Source organism: Xyrauchen texanus, chromosome 23 (genome assembly GCF_025860055.1).
Source record: "Xyrauchen texanus isolate HMW12.3.18 chromosome 23, RBS_HiC_50CHRs, whole genome shotgun sequence".
Taxonomy (NCBI): Eukaryota; Metazoa; Chordata; class Actinopteri; order Cypriniformes; family Catostomidae; genus Xyrauchen; species Xyrauchen texanus.
This window is the reverse complement of record NC_068298.1, coordinates 1,395,208-1,417,707: the sequence shown is the minus strand read 5'-3', so window position 1 is coordinate 1,417,707 and position 22,500 is coordinate 1,395,208. Positions and strand designations below refer to the sequence as shown.

The 22,500-nt window shown below is 43.7% G+C and overlaps 1 protein-coding gene and 1 pseudogene across 1 annotated transcript in view; both read left to right on the top strand.

Moving 5' to 3' along the window:
- The window catches only part of spata5 (spermatogenesis associated 5), a 53,457-nt gene extending 35,705 nt beyond the window's left edge, over positions 1–17,752 (top strand). The window contains 2 exon segments of the mRNA XM_052154708.1: positions 9,340–9,504; positions 17,486–17,752. Of these exon segments, the coding sequence (XP_052010668.1) occupies positions 9,340–9,504; positions 17,486–17,662 (342 nt within the window). The 3' untranslated portion in view covers positions 17,663–17,752.
- A 1,425-nt stretch (positions 17,753–19,177) lies between these two features.
- Positions 19,178–22,500, top strand: part of LOC127663151 (protein sprouty homolog 1-like) — a 4,400-nt pseudogene continuing 1,077 nt past the window's right edge.

Here is a 22,500-nt window from a genome sequence, read left to right as displayed (position 1 = left end):
CACACACACGCCAAACGTATCTGCTCCGTCACACACACACTCACACACACACACACACACACACACACACTCATACATATTTACACACACACATACACTACACACACTCATACACTGCACACACACACACACACACACACACACACACACACACACACACACACACACACACACAGCTGTATCTGCTCTAGAGTCTGCAGTGGACTCTGAAGTTTATTTATGAGTTTTTCTCAATGGATGAAATTGTATGAATTTATATAAAAGTTTTATTTTTAATTGCTTTCGATTCTCACAAACCCGCCGATATAAACCCGTCATGATCAAATAAACAGAGCAATGTTTTAATAGTGTCAGACTTTTATTCGCTCACTGTTGAATCTCAGAAGCTGATCTGATATTCCCAAGCAGATGTCGTCCTCTCGGGAGAGAATCGATCTGTCTCTCTGTTAAATGCATGAGTGCAGTCATTTCCTCGTCTGTCTCTCTCTCTCTGTCTGTCTTCATCCGCTGGCCGCCTGTCGTTCGCTCTCCTTCCTTCCTGTGTTAAGTGCTCCCCGGTCTCACAGCGAGACGAGCTGCCAGCGCTGCACTCATTACACACACTTCATCTGTCTCGCTGCGGTCTCCATCTTGTTTGGCATTTTCAAAACAGGTGGATTTAAATGTTTGTCTCGGTCTGAAGTGAGCCGTTCCTCTGCTGGAATGTTTCAGTGCTGTTTTCCCAGGAGCATCTTGACTTGATCGGATACGCTGAAGACAAGCCAAACAATCCGTTCTCCGTCTCTCTCATCGTCCTCGTCAAAGGAAAAATCAGCGTTTGATGACCAGTTTCAGTAAACAAGACTCGTGACTTCCTTTATGACTTCCACTGGAACACAAAAGGAGATGTTTGGAAGAATGTTCATGCTGTTCTTTTCCAGATAATGAACATGTACGGTGGCTCTCAATGGACCATGTATAAGTAGTCACTGCTATGTTTCATGTCTTCTGAAGGCATCCGATAGCGGTGCGGAACAGACCCAAATTTAAGTTGTTATTTACTGAAAATCTTCCCCTCCACTGCCGCTCTTGAATCTCATTTGCACTTATCACTAATATAAACGATTGTTGTGCTCCTGAACACTTAATATGTCTGTATTTTGTAATCTAATCCATTCATTTCCAATGGCCGGTCATTTTTGACCCAGAGCACAACAAGTGCTGCAACAAAGTGAAATAAAGCCAAAAAAAAAATATATATATATATATATATAATTTATTTTTATTTTTTTATTTTTTTGGGAGTGTTTTCAGATTCAATATGTGAACAAAGTCAAGATATTTTATTCCAGTTAAATTAAGTAAAAACATTTTTAAAAAAAGGACCGTAACACAGTGGTCGGAAATTATGGGGAGCTTGAGGCAAAAATGGTATTAAAAATCATAAAAATTGTCTCCTTAGCAACCAAATTGGCCCAGTTGCTAGGGAGGGTAGAGTCACATGGGGTAACCAAATTGGGCCGGTTGCTAGGGAGGGTAGAGTCACATGGGGTAACCAAATTGGGCCGGTTGCTAGGGGGGTAGAGTCACATGAGGTAACCTAATTGGGCCGGTTGCTAGGGAGGGTAGAGTCACATGAGGTAACCTAATTGGGCCGGTTGCTAGGGGGGTAGAGTCACATGAGGTAACCTAATTGGGCCGGTTGCTAGGGAGGGTACAGTCACATGGGGTAACCTAATTGGGCCGGTTGCTAGGGAGGGTAGAGTCACATGGGGTAACCTAATTGGGCCGGTTGCTAGGGAGGGTAGAGTCACATGGGGTAACCAAATTGGGCCGGTTGCTAGGGGGGTAGAGTCACATGAGGTAACCTAATTGGGCCGGTTGCAAGGGAGGGTAGAGTCACATGAGGTAACCAAATTGGGCCGGTTGCAAGGGAGGGTAGAGTCACATGCGTGTGGTGAGTTGTGTGTGGATCGTGGAGAGTAGCATGAGCCTCCACATGCTGTGCGTCTCCTTAGCAACCAAATTGGCCCGGATTAACGAATAAATAATGGCACAATTTTTGTTTCTGGTTGCACTATTGAGAGTGTTGGGTTAGACTGTCCAAACCCTTTACAGATGTTACGGGACACCAGAGCACAACTCTGATTCAGGACCGCTCTGTGGAGAGCCACAAAATTTGTCCGTTTTGCAGCGCGGTAACGTTTGGAGCCGGCGCTTCCCCTCAGAGCGTTCATTTAGAGCTGAGATTATAGCGTTTCTCCACCAAACACAAACAGCCGTGCCAGTGATGCACATCCATGATCCCAATAAGGAAAGTTTGTTCTGAACCAGAATCTTAAAGGATGTTGATTTTATCTTTAATACTTTGGAAAAACAACACCATATTATCAAAACTTTTCTCCATTTTTGGTCTCTCGCTGTTGGCATATAATGCAACGAGCTGCTGGAGTCTCTGTGTACAAATCATGACGGCCATCTTTCTAAGGTTATTTATTTCACCTGTAGTTTTGCTCTAAACATCATGTTATTATGATCCTCTAAATAACGGATTACTCATTAAATCCATGACATTTCATATTTGAACTTTCATCATCATTTATGTTTATATTCCACTAGAAAAATAAAAATTATCAGAAATGTGTGTGTGTGTGTGAGTGTGCATGTGTGTGTATTGTATGGTAAATTCACAGTGAATTAGTGAATGAATGCACGGTATTGTACGGTAAATGCACAGTAAATTAGTAATTGAATGCGCGGTGTAGTACGGTAAATTAGTAAACGAATGCGCGGTGTAATACGGTTAATGCACAGTGAATTAGTGAATGAATGCACGGTATTGGTGGAGGGGCAGTGGTGGCTCAGCGGTTAAGGCTCTGGGTTACTGATCAGAAGGTCGTGGGTTCAAGCCCCAACACCACCAAGACACCACTGTTGGGCCCTTGAGCAAGGCCCTTGAACCTATCTGCTCCAGGGGCGCCGTATCATGGCTGACCCTGCACTCTGACCCCAGCTTAGCTGGGATATGTGAAAAATAAATAATTTCACCATGTATATGCAGAAATGTATGTATAATGTGTGACAATTGGTCAAATTAAATTAAATTAAATTAAATTAAATTAAATTAAATTATTGTACGGTAAATGCACAGTAAATTAGTAAATGAATTCCCGGTATTGTACGGTAAATGCACAGTAAATTAGTAATTGAATGCGCGGTATGGTACGGTTAATGCACAGTAAATTAGTAAACGAATGCGCGGTATAGTACGGTAAATGCACAGTAAATTAGTGAATGAATGCGCGGTATAGTACGGTAAATGCACAGTCAATTAGTAAATGAATGCGCGGTATAGTACGGTAAATGCACAGTAAATTAGTAAACGAATGTGCGGTATTGTACGGTAAATGCACAGTAAATTAGTAAACGAATGTGCGGTATTGTACGGTAAATGCACAGTAAATTAGTAAACGAATGCGCGGTATTGTACGGTAAATGCACAGTAAATTAGTAAACGAATGTGCGGTATTGTACGGTAAATGCACAGTAAATTAGTAAACGAATGCGCGGTATAGTACGGTAAATGCACAGTAAATTAGTGAATGAATGCGCGGTATAGTACGGTAAATGCACAGTAAATTAGTGAATGAATGCGCGGTATAGTACGGTAAATGCACAGTAAATTATTAAATGAATGCGCGGTATAGTACGGTAAATGCACAGTAAATTAGTGAATGAATGCGCGGTATAGTACGTAAATGCACAGTAAATTAGTGAATGAATGCGCGGTATAGTACGGTAAATGCACAGTAAATTAGTAAATGAATGCATGGTATTGTACGGTAAATGCACAGTAAATTAGTAATTGAATGCGCGGTGTAGTACGGTAAATTAATAAACGAATGCGCGGTATAGTACGGTAAATGCACAGTAAATTAGTAAATGAATGCGCGGTATCAAGAGTGTTTAATTTTGTTTTTAATCCTAATTAATGTTCATGTTTCTTACAGTGAAAGTTCAAAGATCTAATAATTGCTTATTTATTTAAATAATAAATTAATTAAATATAAAAACATTTACCTCCTCTCTCAAATGTACTTTTGAATATTTAGGCCTTCGATGGACAGTCAGTTGGAGATGTCCAGCATGTACTTTAGATAAAGTAGATGTGTGAACTCTTTCTGTTCCAGTCAAGCAGGAATTATCTTCTTTCCGGAAAGCAAGTCGGTCACTAATTTAAGTTTCTCTTAATTGAAGCTGCAGAGCCACATCCACCTGAAATAGAGAGACCAATGCCAACCACAACACACAACATGTGTTTAGTTCTCCAGCGTTCACCGCAGTATGGCCTTGTGTGTGTTTTTAAAATGGCTTTTACATTTCCTGTATAGAGCACAACAGTGATTGCCTTCATTCTCAGCGGTTACAGTAGTACATGTCCTACTCTTTTGCTTCATAAGGAGTATTGATTTGGACATTTAAAACAACAGTAGGATAAATGTTGTGGACAAACATAAATGAGAAGCTTTATTTAAACTATACATCACCACCGCTAATGCTAATAATATGTTCATTTAAATTGTATCATATTTGTATGTTACTGTATTTATTGTGGCCTGGGTGTCTTGGCGAGTATTGACGATGACTATCACACCTGGAGTCGCGAGTTTGAATCCAGGGCGTGCTGAGAAGGCCTTATTCTTCCTGTCACTTAGCATAACGGATATCGGAAAGGCTACTGGCACAGCGGGTTCCCGCTTGTTCTGTAAACGTTTGTGAGTGTTGCTGCTACCGTAGCGGGGACCCAATCTGTTGTCAGAGCTGTTTTCGGTTGTTCATCGAGAGCAGAAGGATGGCGAGATATACCCTTGTGTTGTGGCAGTGGCCGGAGAGCTCTCTTAGATGGAGGGTGAGGCTGTGGTGCCCGCCGTTTTTTGGTTGGTATCTGGGGGCTCTGAGTAATGGAGTGGGAGAGCTTGATCCTCCATTTTCTCCGAGAAGCTCAGAAGTGGGGATGTTGCCGAGGGAGAAGGTGTGTGGTGATGGAGCCTGAAGTGTGTCATCTCGGCTCCCTTGGCTTGTCTCCAGGTCCTTGGGTCCTTTATCTTGGAGCAGTCACAGTCCGACTGTAGTATGCTCTGTGGGTGGTGCTCAGCCTGGATTGTGTCCCTGAGCAGCAGATGTTGTGTCCTCGCCTTGTTATTGAGGGATTTGTTGATCAAATGTTCATCCAGGTGCTGAAGTGCGATCCTGTGGTCATCCTGACACTGCGGAGGGGTTTGTGTGGCATCCGGGTTGAGTGGGCTTGGTCCTCGGCCACTCCTCCACCCTCTAATGGTACGACAGCCGCGCCTCTCTGGGCGGATCGGAGGCAGTCCTCCAGCCCCTGGCGGACGGAACACACCGCCACGTTCTCTGGGAACAGAAGGGGTCTCCCCTGGCAGCAGTTCTCCCGCTCCAGGCGGTCGGCAGCGAGCCCCTCCCCGCTCGCAGTTGGCGGTCTCAGACCCTGCCGCGTTTCAATGCCTGGAAGGGGACCCTCCGCCCCTGGCAGCGGCCCTGGTTAGGAGCCCCTTCTCCCCTCGTGGACGGTGGACGTTCCTCCGCTTCCAGGTGGCCTCGGCTGCTCCGTTGGGGTGGACGGTAGTGGCGAGATCTCGTCTACGGCGTATCCCTCCTCCTTCCCGGGTCTTCAGCACCAATGTAAAGGGATTTAGACGGGCGAGGAGGAGGCGAGAACCGGCTAAGTCCTCCTGGTGGCGTAGTGACTCCAAGGTGGCGGAGTATGAATATCAGTTGCCTCCGCATCCGAGACCGTCAATCCGCGCATCTTATCATGTGACTCCGTTGAGCATGTTACCATGGAAACATAGCACGTGTGGAGACTTCACGCTGTTCTCCTCATCATCCTCGCACAACTCACCACACGCCCCACAGAGAGTGAGAACCACATTGTAGCGACCACGAGGAGGTTACCCCATGTGACTCTACTCTCCCTAGCAACCGGGCCAATTTGGTTGCTAAGGAGACCTGGCTGGAGTCTCTCAGCACGCCCTATAGTTTCTAAATGTGTCTTAAAACCTGTTCGGATGGGATTAATTTTCTAAACAACATTTGAGTTACAGTTATTGTGATTTTCATGTACTGATTCAGACGGGACGAAGATCCGTTTTATGATGCGGGCGTTGCAGAAGGTTTAGCACGTTAAAAACCCTATTAAATATAATACAGTATTGGCATTCAGACGGGATTATACCTGTTTTCCGGTCTGTTGTTATTACAGATTCCACAGTTATACTACTGTATATACAGACTTTGATAGTAGGGTAAATGACAGTACACAAACTGCAGTACTGTAGACAGTAGAGATGGAGGGTTTTGGAGCGTATATATTTCTCTGGCCCTCATCTGGATTGTGTTTATTTCTGAAGACATGTTTCCGCTCGGAGACTCCACACGAGATGGTGTGCAGGTGTCGGACACATTAAACACATCTGTCTCTGTCTGAAGTCCTGCTGCACATCTGTGTGTATTGTAAGGTTTATTTTCAGGTGTGTGTTTGTGTGTGTTGTGGTGATGTCATTCTCATGCTGGCACTAATAAACAAAGCACTGCAAACATACTGACGAACGACACCCAGCACCGGCCAGATGTTGGAAAAACTCTCTCTGACCAAAAGATGTCTTTAACCTCCTGCGACCGTGCATGCACATACGTGGACGTTGTGTTTTGGCTTCCCTGTATGCAATGCATAATTTAAACATGTTAAAACAGACTGATCTGGGCTGTCACTAAAGGGTTAAACTTTAATGAGTCATGTGACGAAACAACATAGTGCTGATCACAGCAGAGTTCGTCTTTGGTAGAAATGACAACTAAACTACATCTGGTAAGAAACCGCATTAAGTTAGGACATTAAAACTTGTTTGAGTGAAAAGTCTAGAGTCTGAAGTTTCATCCGATATGCTACTTTTCCAATTTGAGCGATATATCGCGAAACGGCACGCATATAGACACAATGCACGCTGTGTACTTCAGCTTAATTCTGTACTCACTGTACATTTGAGAATGAATGCATTCATGCAAAAGCTGGAAAATTTGTCTTTCAGAGGCTTTATATGGAGTTAGGATGAAAATAAGCTGCATTTCAAACCAGTACAGACAGCACACTGGAGGTTAAGTCGTTCACTAAATAGGGAGCAAGGGAGCATCCTATAGCTCTCCTACAACTGTTCTGAGACCAGTGCAGACAGACAGCACACTGGAGGTTAAGTCATGCACTAAATAGGGAGCAAGGGAGCATCCTATAGCTCTCCTATAACTGTTCTGAGACCAGTGCAGACAGACAGCACACTGGAGGTTAAGTCAAGCACTAAATGGGGAGCAAGGGAGCATCCTATAGCTCTCTATAACTGTTCTGAGACCAGTGCAGACAGACAGCACACTGGAGGTTAAGTCATGCACTAAATAGGGAGCAAGGGAGCATCATATAGCTCTCCTATAACTGTTCTGAGACCAGTGCAGACAGACAGCACACTGGAGGTTAAGTCATACACTAAATAGGGAGCAAGGGAGCATCCTATATCTCTCCTATAGCTGTTCTGAGACCAGTGCAGACAGACAGCACACTGGAGGTTAAGTCGTTCACTAAATAGGGAGCAAGGGAGCATCCTATAGCTCTCCTACAACTGTTCTGAGACCAGTGCAGACAGACAGCACACTGGAGGTTAAGTCATGCACTAAATAGGGAGCAAGGGAGCATCCTATAGTGCATTCACTCCTAACATCGTGTCTTGTAATGAATAATGTTCACACAATCTGTTGAATTGATATTCTAATTATTGGAGTTGTATTTGCATCATTATGTTTATAAAAGTTCATGTTTATCTGTCAAACCATATTAAAAATGGAGATAGAGTTGCAGTCAATGTGTGCGTGCTTTGGTTCAGTCTTACAGCTGAAGGTTGCGCGGGTGTAAACGGACCCGTTTCCTGTCATGAGGATCTGAAATATCAGACACACCCCGAGACTGACCAATCACACGAGCCCCACATTTGTTTTTCTGAGCGCAGATGCAGTCGTTCTGTGTTTTCTGCACATTAAATCACCACAGAAACATTCCTGTGAACATGGAGAAACTCTGACTGTGATCAACAATCAATAAAGTGTGTTCACTCTCCACACGTACACACACCTTTGTAAACTCACAATGCCGTTCTTCTGTAAAGACAGAAGATTATTTCACAGATGTAACTCTGACTGTGAGCAGAACACACGATGTGTAACTCTCGAGTATTTCACACTGACTCCAGACACCGTTATTCTTCACAATATCAGACGATACAGAGACACAGATGCTGAGATGTCCTTCAGTTCTACATGTTTTTATAAACTCAATGAGAGCAGACCGGCTGTGTCTTAAAAACCCTCCACACACACACACACACACATTTACACACACATACATTTACACACACACACTCTCACACATTTACACACACTCTCACACACACATACTCATTTACACACATACACAGACACACACACTCTCACACACATGCACTCACACGCGCACACTCTCATTTACACACACACACACACTCTCATACACACACTCTCATACACACACACTTATTTACACACATACACAGACACACATGCACTCACACGCGCACACTCTCATTTACACACACACACACACTCTCATACACACACTCTCATACACACACACTTATTTACACACATACACAAAATATGTAACCGAGAGTGTAGAAACGGTGAGATGGGGCGACTGTTGTCAAGTGTGTGAGTGTGTGTGCGTGAGTGTGAGAGTTTGTGTATGTGTGTGTGTGTATCAGAGTGTGCACGTGTGTGTGCGTGTGTATCAGAGTGTGTGCGTGAGTGCACGTGAGTGTGAATGCGTGCGTGTGTGAGTGTGAGTGTGTGCGCGCGCGCGCGCGCGTGTGTGTGTATGAGAGTGTGTGAGTGTGCATGCGTGTGTGTGTGTGTGCGCGTGCGTGGGTGCGTGCGTGTGTGTGTGTGAGTGAGTGTGTGTGTGTGTGTGAGTGAGTGAGTGTGCACGCGTGAGTGTGCGTGTGTGTGTGCGTGTGTGTGTGCGTGTGTGTGCGTGTGTGTTTGTGTGTTTGTGTGTGTGTGTGTGTGTGTGTGCGTGTGTGTGTGTGTGTGTGTGTGTGTGTGTGTGTGTGTGTGTGTGTGTGTGTGTGTGTGTGTGTGTGTGTGTGTGTGTGTGTGTATATTTGGAGCAGGAGACGCTCTGTTGTGTCTGATTATAAAGTCAGTGATCCTAACAACTGTCTCTCTCTCTCTCTCTGTCTGTCTCTCTCTCTGTCTGTCTCTCAGGCTCTGATGCGTCCAGGTCGTCTGGATCGCATTATATTCGTCCCGCTGCCTGACGCAGACACTCGCAGGGAAATATTCTCACTGCAGTTTGTGAACATGCCCGTACATCACAGCGTGCACCTGGATGAGCTGGTGACCCGAACGGAGCGCTACTCTGGGGCAGAGGTGAGAGGTCACAGCATATACAGGGTTAAAGGTTCCAGCATCATTTGGTAAAGTGTTTTCATGCTGTTTATATGTGTGTGTGTGTGTGTGTGTGTGTGTGTGTGTGTGTGTGTGTGTGTGTGTGTGTGTGTGTGTGGTATAAACAGTAGAAGATCCCCCATAAGTCACTGCTTCAGTTGTCTTTGGGACACATTGTCCTCATTATAATTTATAATAACGATTCCCCAAAAAATTGCATTTCTTAAACATTGTCATTAGTCAGAATGGCTACGATATGATGCGTTATTATTGTCCGACTCCGGACCTTTGGTGGGATGGAAATGTCGAGACCGGACCTCTTGGGAATTTAATTGAATACCCCTGCTCTATTTCCTCCTTCCTCTTTGTCCTCTTCCTATTCTACTTTTCCTTCCTCTTCCTCCTCCTCCTCCTCCTCTTAGGACTTTTTTCCTCCTTGTCTTCCTCTTCGTCCTCTATTTCCTCCTCTTCTTCCTCATTGTCCTCCTCTTTTCCCTTTTCTTCCTCTTTGTCTTTCTCTCATCTTCCTCTATTTTCTCCTCTTTCTCCTTGTCCTCCTCCTCTTCCTCTTTTACTTCCTCTTCCTACTTCTGTTCCTCCTCTTCCTCTGTCTTCCTTTTCTTCCTCTTTCCTCATCATCCTACCTTCTCTCATTTACTTCCTCTTCATACTTAACTTCCTTCTCCTCCTCCTCTTCTTCCTCTTTTTTCTTCTCTTCTTTCTTATCTCATTTTCTTTCTACTGCTTTTCCTCTATTTCGTCTTCCTTCTTTTCTTCCTCATCTTCTTCTATTTCCTCCCCTTCCTTGTCTTCCTTCTTATTTTCCTCCTTTTCCTCTCTCCCCTTTTCTTCTTACTTCCTCTTTCTCCTTCTGTTTCTACTTCTTCCTGCTTTTTTCTTCCTCTATTTTCTCATTTCCTTCATCTTCCTACTTCTGTTCTTACTTCCTGCTTTTCTTCCTGTGCTTCCTCCTGTTCTTTGTCTTCCTCCTCATTGTCCTCCTTTTCCTCTCTCCCCTTTTCTTCTTACTTCCTCATTATTTTCCTCATCCTCTTTTCCCTCCTCTTCCTACTTCTGTTTCTACTTCTTCCTGCTTTTCTTCCTCCTTATTGTCCTCCTTTTCCTCTTCTTCATCCTCTTCCTCTTTTTCATCCTCTTCCTTCTTCTGTTTCTCCTTCTTCCTGCTTTCCTCTATTTCCTCCTCTTCTTTGTCTTTCTCCTTATTGTCCTCCTCTCCCCTTTTCTTCTTACTTCCTCATTCTTCTCTTCTTTCTTTCTCCTCTTCCTCTGTTTCATATTTCTCGTCTTCCTCTTCCTCATCTTTTCCTCTTCGTCCTTGTCTTACTCCTCATCTTCCTTCTTTTTTTTCTTATCCTCTTCCTTTTCTCCTCGTCTTCATACCCCCTCCTTTCTCATCTTCCTCTTCTTCTTTTCTCTCTGTCTGCACACACAGGAAGTGTCAGTGATATTGATATATGATATGATTCTTTGTTAAGTCCTCTTCACACCAAGAGTGACAAACAAAGCAATATGAACATTATTTTCAGTCTCTAGAAAAGTTTGCATGTCGGCGACGTCTGTTGTTCGTCGTTTGTTTAGGACAAAAAACAAATTGCTTCTCACTTTACCTCGTCACTTCCCAGCATTTGTACACAAAGTGAGTGCAGTAAATATGAGTGTTGTGATGTATATGAGGGACACACAAATGAGCTCATATTTCATGTGTGGAGCAGGTGTGTCTTTCCATTGTGTCTGGTGTTTAGTAAACAAACAGCTCGTCCTTCACTTCCTCCTGAGAGAGAAAACCACCTGCTTTCATTCATGTGATTAAAGGGTGAAGACAAATATGCCCTCACACACACACACACACACACACACACACTCACAGGTGCTGGTTGACAGCAGGTTAGCTGTGTGACGGTGTTGTATGTTTTTATATTATTATAAACCACACAGCTGCAAAACAAAGATGTCACACCTGAATGACTATAATACAGATTTAATGCTGACCTTCACAACCGCACACACACAGAGACACACACACACACACACAGAGACACACACACACACACACAGAGACACACACACACGCACACACACAGAGACACACACACACACACACACAAACACACACACAGACACACACACACACACAGAGAGACACACACACACACACGTTCTGTTTTAAGTCCTAGAGAGCTGCCAACCTAAACAACATTTACAGGTATAATAGACATACTCCAGATGCAAGGGCTGTTCGAAAGTGAAGCGTCAAAATGAGACTTTTGTTACCGTGGCATTAATGTAAAGCTGTGATGGGGTTTCAGGGAATGACATTTCCTATTTTGAAAAGTCATGGATACATGGAGCGAATGTGAACTAATGATATTGACCTCTGTAGATGTTTACCCTGCTGTCGTTGACTTCCGCTCTCCTAAAGAGTCTTGTGTGTGTTTACTCATAGCTACGTTACGGAAGTAACATGTGATGCGAGCACTGTTTCATGTCCACTTTGAGGACTCAAGACATCATATACAAACGGATTGTGGAGAGTGTTATTAAGTGTGTGTGTGTGTACTCTCTTCACTAGAGAGGATCTGCCCTGCCCTGCCCTGAGGTGTGTGCGTGTGTGCCTGTGTGCGTGTGTGCCTGTGTGCGTGTGTGCCTGTGTGCGTGTGTGCCTGTGTGCGTGTGTGCCTGTGTGCGTGTGTGCCTGTGTGCGTGTGTGCGTGCGCCTGTGCACGTGTGTGTGTGAGCATGCTTGTGTGTGCGCTCCTGTGTGAGTTTGTGACTGTATGTGTGAGTGTGCGAGCATGAGTATCAGTGTGTGTTTGTGTGTGTGAGCATGAGTGTGTGTGTGTGTGTGTGTGTGTGTGTGTGTGTGTGTGTGTGTGTGTGTGTGTGTGTGTGTGTGTGTGACTATGCGTGTGACTGTACGTGTGTGTGAGTGTGCGAGTATGAGTGTGTGTGTGAGTGTGCGAGTATGAGTGTGTGTGTGACTGTGTGTGTGTGAGAGAGAGACTGTGTGCGTGTGTGTGTGTGTGTGAGTGTGCGAGTATGAGTGTGTGTGTGACTGTGTGTGTGTGAGAATGCGAGTATGAGTGTGTGTGTGTGACTGTGAGTGTGCGAGTATGAGTGTGTGTGTGAGTGTGCGAGTATGAGTGTGTGTGTGTGTGACTGTGTGTGTGTGTGTGAGAATGCGAGTATGAGTGTGTGTGTGTGTGTGTGTGTGTGTGTGTGTGTGTGTGGAGCGGTAGTGTAGTGGTTAGCGTGCTGCGCTATGAACCTGGCGACCCGAGTTCAATTCCCGCTCATGGCCAACCCCAGTGACGATTATCTGAACTGGTCCCGGGCCTCCCCTAGCTCCACTCAGCCTAAAATGAGTACCTGGTGCGGTGTGTAACCACTGGGGAGACAAAGGTGGTCGGGTGTGGTACTGGCCACCCACCCCCTCATGTACCGTTCCGGCCTTCATATGTGCTCGCTAACAGCACTTGCCCCAACACTTGCCCCTACAGTCTGTTAAGGCTAAATGGGGGATATTTGTGTGTGTGTGTTTTTGTGTGTGTGTGTGGGTGTGTTTTTGAGTGTGTGTGTGTGTGTGTGTGTGTGTGTGTGTGTGTGTGTGTGTGTGTGTGTGTGAGTGTGTGTGTGTGTGTGTGTGTGGGTGTGTTTTTGAGTGTGTGTGTGTGTGTGTGGGTGTGTTTTTGAGTGTGTGTGTGTGGGTGGGTGTGTTTTTGAGTGAGTGAGTGAGTGAGTGAGTGAGTGAGTGAGTGAGTGAGTGTGTGTGTGTGCGGTTCTTTTGTGATGTGCAGTAAGTGTTTCTAAACACATCCGACTCACTGAAATTCAAGATCTGTGTGTTTATTTGTGTTTTGTTGTAAAGTACGTTGCGTGGAAACAACATGAACGGTTGTGCTGTTGTTCAGATCACTTGTGTGTGTGTTATTGTTGTCGTGATGTATGGGAGACCAGCAGACATCTCATTCACACAAAGTTACCAAAACATGCAAACAGGAAACAATTCTTTCTCCAACATCTGTGGAGCATCTGATGAACCCTCTAATACACAACAACACAATAAACAAACGATTGTCAACAACACACACTTACAGTAGAAGTGCTGCGGTCAGTTTTTAGAGCTTAAGAAGATGTTTAACAGAATGTTCACGCTGCTCTTTGACATACAATCTAAGTGAACGGGAACAGACACTGTAAAGCTCCAATAATGACATAAAAGCATCATAAAAGTAGTCCATATTACTTACACACACACACACACAGAAACCATTAATCCAGCATGTGAATAGCAGCTCTTGTGTGTCTCTTTGCCCTATAGATGCAATCTGAGCCAATTGTGACTCCACCCTAATCCTGTATTCAGGACAAAGCATTGAGCTCCAGCACACATCAGACTCCACCTGACACACACACACAGGACAACCAGAACCAGACCATAATGAGTGCTGTGTGTTGTAGGAAATCTGTTGGGTCATGTTGTCCAAACAAGAGTCTGTGAGGAAATGCTTTAACATGAGGTTGACTTCCTGCCTTAGAGTGAAGTTTACTTCCTGTTTCTCATGAGGTTGACTTCCTGCCTTAGAGTGAAGTTTACTTCCTGTTTCTCATGAGCTTGGGTTCCTGCCTTAGAGTGAAATGTACTTCCTGTTTCTCATGAGGTTGACTTCCTGCCTTAGAGTGAAGTTTACTTCCTGTTTCTCATGAGGTTGACTTCCTGCCTTAGAGTGAAATGTACTTCCTGTTTCTCATGAGGTTGACTTCCTGCCTTAGAGTGAAATGTACTTCCTGTTTCTCATGAGGTTGACTTCCTGCCTTAGAGTGAAATGTACTTCCTGTTACTCATGAGGTTGACTTCCTGCCTTAGAGTGAAATGTACTTCCTGTTTCTCATGAGGTTGACTTCCTGCCTTAGAGTGAAATGTACTTCCTGTTTCTCATGAGGTTGACTTCCTGCCTTAGAGTGAAATGTACTTCCTGTTTCTCATGAGGTTGACTTCCTGCCTTAGAGTGAAATGTACTTCCTGATTCTCATGAGGTTGACTTCCTGCCTTAGAGTGAAATGTACTTCCTGTTTCTCATGAGGTTGACTTCCTGCCTTAGAGTGAAATGTACTTCCTGTTTCTCATGAGGTTGACTTCCTGCCTTAGAGTGAAATGTACTTCCTGTTTCTCATGAGGTTGAGTTCCTGCCTTAGAGTGAAATGTACTTCCTGTTTCTCATGAGGTTGACTTCCTGCCTTAGAGTGAAGTTTACTTCCTGTTTCTCATGAGGTTGACTTCCTGCCTTAGAGTGAAATGTACTTCCTGTTTCTCATGAGGTTGACTTCCTGCCTTAGAGTGAAATGTACTTCCTGTTTCTCATGAGGTTGACTTCCTGCCTTAGAGTGAAATGTACTTCCTGTTTCTCATGAGGTTGACTTCCTGCCTTAGAGTGAAATGTACTTCCTGTTTCTCATGAGGTTGACTTCCTGCCTTAGAATGAAATGTACTTCCTGTTTCTCATGAGGTTGACTTCCTGCCTTAGAGTGAAATGTACTTCCTGTTACTCATGAGGTTGACTTCCTGCCTTAGAGTGAAGTTTACTTCCTGTTTCTCATGAGGTTGACTTCCTGCCTTAGAGTGAAATGTACTTCCTGTTTCTCATGAGGTTGACTTCCTGCCTTAGAGTGAAATGTACTTCCTGTTTCTCATGAGGTTGACTTCCTGCCTTAGAGTGAAATGTACTTCCTGTTTCTAATGAGGTTGACTTCCTGCCTTAGAGTGAAATGTACTTCCTGTTTCTCATGAGGTTGACTTCCTGCCTTAGAGTGAAATGTACTTCCTGTTTCTAATGAGGTTGACTTCCTGCCTTAGAGTGAAATGTACTTCCTGTTTCTCATGAGGTTGACTTCCTGCCTTAGAGTGAAGTTTACTTCCTGTTTCTCATGAGGTTGACTTCCTGCCTTAGAGTGAAGTTTACTTCCTGTTAGGGATGTCCCGATCAGGTTTTTTTGCCCTTGAGTCCGAGTCATTTGATTTTGAGTATCTACCGATACCGAGTCCCGATCCGATACTTCTATAATACATAAAAAAAGAATAAAGAAGAGCAAAAAAAACAGATCCAGGATGTTCCTTATTTTTTATTGAATTCACCTTATTTTAACATTCAACAACTCTGTTAAGAAACAGAGCACTTCTGTGAGGTAGCTTGAACAATCAAGTAATAAATAACATAAATTCTTCACTTTTGGACTTTAGTGCAACAGTAAATATAAAAAAGTCTAACATAAAAACAAATAGCACCTCATCTTAAAATACCTGGCAGGCATGTAAACAAATAAAAAAATAAAAGTGCCACAGTGTTTGCAAACCAGTAATGTGCTTTCAGGAACTGCACTCCTAACTCTTACTGTCATCACAGAAGGAAATGTGTTTTTCTTAATGAAAACTAACATCTCTACATTGTCAGGTTTGAGCCTGTTTCTGTTCTCATCAAGGACGTTTGCAACGGCACTAAAAAGTCTCTCACTGTCCACAGAGCTGCACTGAGATACTGGGTTGCAACAGCACCCACAGAGGGAAACTGATTAGCATGTTCTTTCCAGTACTGAAGTGGGTCGCTTTTCTTAGGGGTGTTTTTTTTTCAACTTCATAATATCTCCAGACCACAGACATACTCGCGCTTTCCGCTTCAAGCTGCTTCCGTATTCTACTTCACCTGCATTTAACCAATAGCGTCTGAAACAAAGTGATGTCATGCCGCACGCGTTGCTGTTTCTGTGTGGAGTCAAAAGGGTCTAACTCTGCCACCGCATAACTATAGATGTGTTAAAAATAATGAGAATATATATCCGAGTCCTGATCGGGAGGTAACGTCCGATTCCGATCGAGTCTGAAACCACGTGATCGGGCCCGATTTCCGATCACATGATTGGATCTGGACATCCCTACTTCCTGTTTCTAATGAGGTTGACTTCCTGCCTTAGAGTGAGATTGATTTACTGCTTTAGTGTGAGGTTGACTTCCTGTTTCAGCAAAATAATGACTTCCTGCTTTAGAGTGAGATTGGGTGCTTCTCATTTCTTAAATTGTGCTTCCTCATTTCCTCGCTCTCCGTCCTTGCAACCGTGACTCAGAAACTGAGCAAAGTCCGCCATCATGATCCGGTATCAGTTCTCTAATGCACTGTGAGGACAGAGGACTGTAGAATAATGCATCATGAAACACACACAGACTCATTTGCCTGAGGAGTGACTCACATCCAAATAGGAAGAGCTAGTGAGAGAACGATCAGGGAGAGAGAGACAGATGTGTTGCAGGCATGTTTGTGTGCTGTATGTTTGCTCTTATATAATGTCAGTTCTGCTCTGAGGAAGTGAATCATCTGCCTTTTTAGATTGTTAGAAAAATGGCATGTAAGACACCACATGAGTTTTAAAATGTAAGAAGAACCTAAAAGTGAGATAATGATGTATTTAACGTGAATGCAAATGTTTACAATATTTCCATGTTGTTCTGTGTGTGCTGCTGTAATGACGTGGTTTTGTTGGTTAAAAACACTTTTGTAATTATAGGAAGTTATTTTTGCACTGAATGTTTATCCTTGAATGCTATGCTAATTTGTGGTCAGGCGTTTTGCCATGAAACAGTCATCAACACGCTACATACAAACACAATCTTGCTGCCGGCACAGAGTGCTCCAAATCAGCCTTGGGTTGTTTTTAATTGTTATTTATAGAAACATGCACTATATGTGCGTTATTATAACATGTCTGCTTTTTTCAGCCTCACGCCATGAGCTGCATTTTTAAGATGGAGTGTCATGTATAAAAAGGGGCTTTGGGGCGTTCCATTCTGCTTTATTTACGTGAAGGCCCTGTCCTGTGTGAGCAACGCCCTAAGAAGGTGCCTATGTAGACAGCAAGGCAGCTCACTGGAGTCCATTTGTTTGTGTTTGATTCTCAGATAACAGCGGTGTGCAGAGAAGCCGCTCTACTGGCGTTACAGGAAAACATCGCAGCGGAACATGTGACCGGCAGACACTTCCACGCCGCTCTGGACGCAGTCAAACCCCGAATCCCAGAGACGCTCATACAGTCGTACATCAACTATCAACGGGAACACGGCGGTGTCCGTGTCTGAAAATAAACGACAATTGCACAACACTCGATGAAGAACAAACAACACATTAGAAATGAACTGACTGTATTCACGCAAGTGTGCCAATATACAATAAACACACTTTTGTAATAAAAACCCTTTGTGTATGTGTGTGTGTGTGTATGTGTGTATGTGTGTGACTGTGTGTGTATGTGTATGTGGTCTCTTTGTGTGTGTTCCTGCACTGTAAGCGTGCGTGTGTGTGTGTGTGTGTGTGTGCACTTTAACAGTGTGTGTTTGTGTGTGTGCACTTTAACAGTGTGTGTTTGTGTGTGTGCACTTTAACAGTGTGTTTTTGTGTGTGTTTGTGCACTTTAACAGTTTGTGCGTGTACACTTTAACAGTTTGTGTGTGTGTGTGTTTGTGCACTTAAACTTTGTGTGTTTGTGCACTTTAACAGTGTGTGTGTGTGTGTGTGTGTGTGTGTGTTTGTGCACTTAAACTGTGTGTGTTTGTGCACTTAAACTGTGTGTGTTTGTGTGTTTGTGCACTTTAACAGTGTGTGTTTGTGTGTGTGTGTCTGTTTGTGCACTTAAACTGTGTGTGTTTGTGCACTTTAACAGTGTGTTTTTGTGTGTTTGTGCACTTTAACAGTTTGTGTGTGTGTTTGTGCACTTTAACTGTCTGTGTGTGTTTGTGTGTGTGTGCGTGTGCACTTTAACAGTTTGTGTGTGTGTGTGTGTTTGTACACTTAAACTGTGTGTTTGTGTACTTTAACAGTGTGTTTTTGTGTGTGTTTGTGCACTTTAACTGTGTGTGTTTGTGTTTGTGCACTTTAACAGTGTGTGTGTGTGTTTTCGTGCACTAAGTGTGTGTGTGTAAGTGTGTGCGCGTGTGCGTTCGGCTCGTTTCCATCTGAATGCATGAAATGACTCTGTGCTGAACTTTCCTTTCTCATGTATCCGGATGCAGCACATCCGCCACACACACACACACACACACACAGACAGATAGGGGGGGGGGTGAAGGGGGCCTTAAGGTCGCACTAACACTGTGTTTGTGTTCTTTGACTCGATCTTTCAGTGAAACGTGTTAAAATAACCCGATCCATCAAACACGTGCAGTCCAAAACTCCATAATTAATGAACCACTAAAGATTTAATTTCAGAAAGTACAAACTGCGTTTAACCACAGCCGAGATGACGTCAGCTACAGTGTGTGAAAGTGGAAGATATCCGATGCACAAAAGACAATAAGGTTGTTTCAGAGCGAAGATGACAGACGGATAACTTAAGTTTTATTTTATTACAATAGTACAATTCTAATATTGTTTTATGTATTTTGGACTATTAAGTATTGCCGTGCACAGAAATGACATGTTTTAAAACGAATATAAAGTGTATGTGTCTGTGTGCAGTGAGCTCACATGTTTAGCACAGCTCTAGTGTCTCTATTCAGAAGCGGATGCGCGTTTATTTCACACAATCCACCTTAAAGCGCGACGCCCTGCCCGCAGAGACCTGCCCCTCCCGCCCTGATCCTCTTTCACAACTACCCTGCGCTTCATTCATCACACTGTGTGTGCGCGCGTGCGCAAAAACACACTCGGTTGATCCGACACCTCGCGCAGAGGCTGCCGCGGTGCGTGGAGAGACGGACGGACGCGCAGTGCGCCAAAGGAAACCGTGCGTGAATGCGTTATACGTGGATTTAACGGGATTGAGTTGCTTTTCCCTGATCTGTCCTGGATGAATCCCTCAAAGTGAAGACTCAGCGCGGAATATCCTCCATATGCATGTTACAGCAGCAGTTGTGCGCGTTACATTAAGATCTGGGATGATTTTGGGCACACTGATGGATGTTTGGCTCATGGACTGATGGATTTGACATTATGGGAGTCTATCTGTAGGTATGTATCATTTCTCACATGCTTATTAACTGTGTTATTTAATGTGGAATATAGCAGGACTCGAGGATGCGTGCGCAATAAACTCCCGCAATCCGCGTTTATTAGTTCAACTTCTGTTTAATCTGAACTTCTGTGTGTGTGTGTGTGTGTGTGTGTGTGTGTGTGTGTGTTTGTGTGTTTTTGATGCGGGCTGAACACACACACACACACACACACAGTCACACACTCCTCCCTCAGCAGGCTTGTTTTCATTCATAAGTTTCTTTTTTCTGGTTTTTGTGCACATGATTAATGCAGAAAAGTCTTTTATTTTATTTCCTACGGCCACTTTTTTTTTTTAAACATGCACAGAACTGACTTACAATGATATTGAACGAAGAGGTAGACATTAAAACATATACATTAATATTTAGCATATGATGTAATACTTTTAAAATAATGCTCAACAAATATTTTAGCCGGTTTTTATGATTTGCGCATTTTTACCGCGTTAAGTTTTCTTAATTTAATTTAGTTGTTTTTACTTCATTAAAAATAATACAAATTGGTTATGGTCATCATACATTTTAAAAACTACTATATAGAATATATATATATATAGATGTATATAATTACCGCAGTAGTGTCGCAACTTCTGCGCAATTGTTTGAGAGAGTCACGATATATCCGCTAATACCGTCTTAATTGTTTTGTCTGTCTATTTAAACATCTAAAGCACTTCAGACTAAACCTGTAAACCTCGATCAAGTGTTCTCACATCTCGTGTGTGAATGCATGATAAAGCGCATTGATGAGCGTGTCAAGGGCTGTGTTTGATTTCCTGCGCTCTGTGGCGCTGCATTTTAATGTTAACCAGCCATACACATGCAAATCAGCACGGGAAGTATTTGTACTGCACCTCTGCGTATTGAGGTCGGTACAAAGTCTGGTTAATAGTCAACTCTCTCTCTCTCTCTCTCTGGGGTTAAACGGGTCTGTGAATAGGACGTCGTTCATTTCTAGCACACTTTCTGCACTGTGATTTATGAGCTCTGTCTCAAATGCGCAGCTGCATACTTCTCTGCATACTTGCAGAAACTTTAGTGTTTTGTTTGGTGGGGGGGGGGGCTCTAAACTTGTATCCCAGTTCAAAAAAATTATAAACACCATTTGGTGTAATCTAACCACAAAGTAGTTAATTACTGTAATCTAATTACTTTTTAAATGATAAAAGTAGTGTAACATTCTTGTAATTGTATTACAGTTACCGACATTCATACACGTGAATGACTTTTAAGTGCATTACATGGGCTCCACATATTTCTCCGGTAATGTCCCGCAGGGTGCATTTAAAACATTCATATTTTAATATATATATATATATATATATATCTGTTTGTGTTTCGGTGACATTTTCAATCAATGAACAAGGAAATAGAGACATTATTGAGGAAGAAAGACATGAGCTTCTCTGTGAAGTGTTTTATAAAGTAGCTTAAATGTAATTAGTAATGTGATTACTTTTTTGATTAAGTAATCGTTGTTCGATGTCCTTTTCTGCATATCGCGGCGCAGGTTTTTGGTCCGTTCTGCATAAAGCGGCGCTCATTTTAGCTTATAGGGGCCAATTCGCCCGCTCTGTTCTCCGATGGCCAGTCCGTCCCAGATCAGCCCCAAAGTACGCCAGCCCACCGGAAAATGCCCGGATGCCAGATTACCAGTCCAGCCCTGGTAATCGGTAAAGTCAGTATTCTTATTACAATTTTGGCGGATACTAACATGCGCTATAGTGGCTTCACTGCAGCATACTTAATGTGTTTATGTAGAGCCCCATAGACACTTTTAATTCGTCGTATTAAAGAATATTTTAAGAGTGGAAACAGGATTCGAACTCTGGTCGCCCTCGCAAAAAAGCACAATCGCACCAGCGTCACGGCCCACGCCGCTGCAGCAACAGTTATATTGTAGTTTGTCGTAAATGTTTATGTTTCCACCAGACTACTGGGGTGCAAATAGCCACACTATGTGGCAGGTGCTATTTACACCTGGGTTTAAAAAAATAATAATAATAACTTTGACTGCAAGTAGTTTGTTGGCTGATTTCACCTAAAAGTGTAACAGTGTTACTCTGAAGCGCTGCTCTGTTTGAGCGGCCTGGCACCACAACATTGGCTCGACCAATGGGGTGTGTAGGGGGCGGACCTATCTGTTCGTTTGACCAATGGCAGTATTTGGGAAACCTGTTTGAAAACAATCAATACTTTTGCACTTCCATTTGGCGACACAAGTGCGCTGAAATTATACCCTTCAGGTCCAACATTTGAATTGCACAAGATTTTGAAAGTTAAACCTATCTTAAAAATAAACATTTCCTTTAAGTGTAATTCATATACTGCTCTCTTTCTGTCTCTCTCTCTCAGGGTGTCAGATGAACGTTGCATCCGTTTTGTTTGGAGTTTCTGATCGTGTCTTATGGATCACTACGGTCAGCGCGGCGTTGTCATCAGACATACGGACGTCCCATCGGGGGCTATTCTGACACTGGATCAGATCAAAGCCATCCGCTCTTGTAACGAGTATACAGAGGGCCCCGCTGTACCACATAGACCTGCTCCGGGGCCCCGTTCACCACCGCGGAATACAGACAAACACGAGAGGACTCACGAGGTGATTCTGGTGAATGTGAATAATAATTACGAGCAACGACCGCTGACTCTCAGCCGCTCAACCAGCACGGGCAGCGCCGCGAGTTCCGGGAGCAATAGCAGCGTGTCCTCGGAGCAGGGTCTGCTCGCGTGGTCTCCGCCGAACCGACATAATTACCGCCACAGACCGAGCTGCACTGCACGGACTCAGCCGAAATCTCAGAGCACATCTTCGCATCCACTTCTCCCACCGGATGTTCCCGTAAAACAATCCCAAGTGGAAAAGATTGAGTCTTCTCACCTGTACATCTGCGAGAATTGCGGGAAATGCAAGTGCAACGAATGCA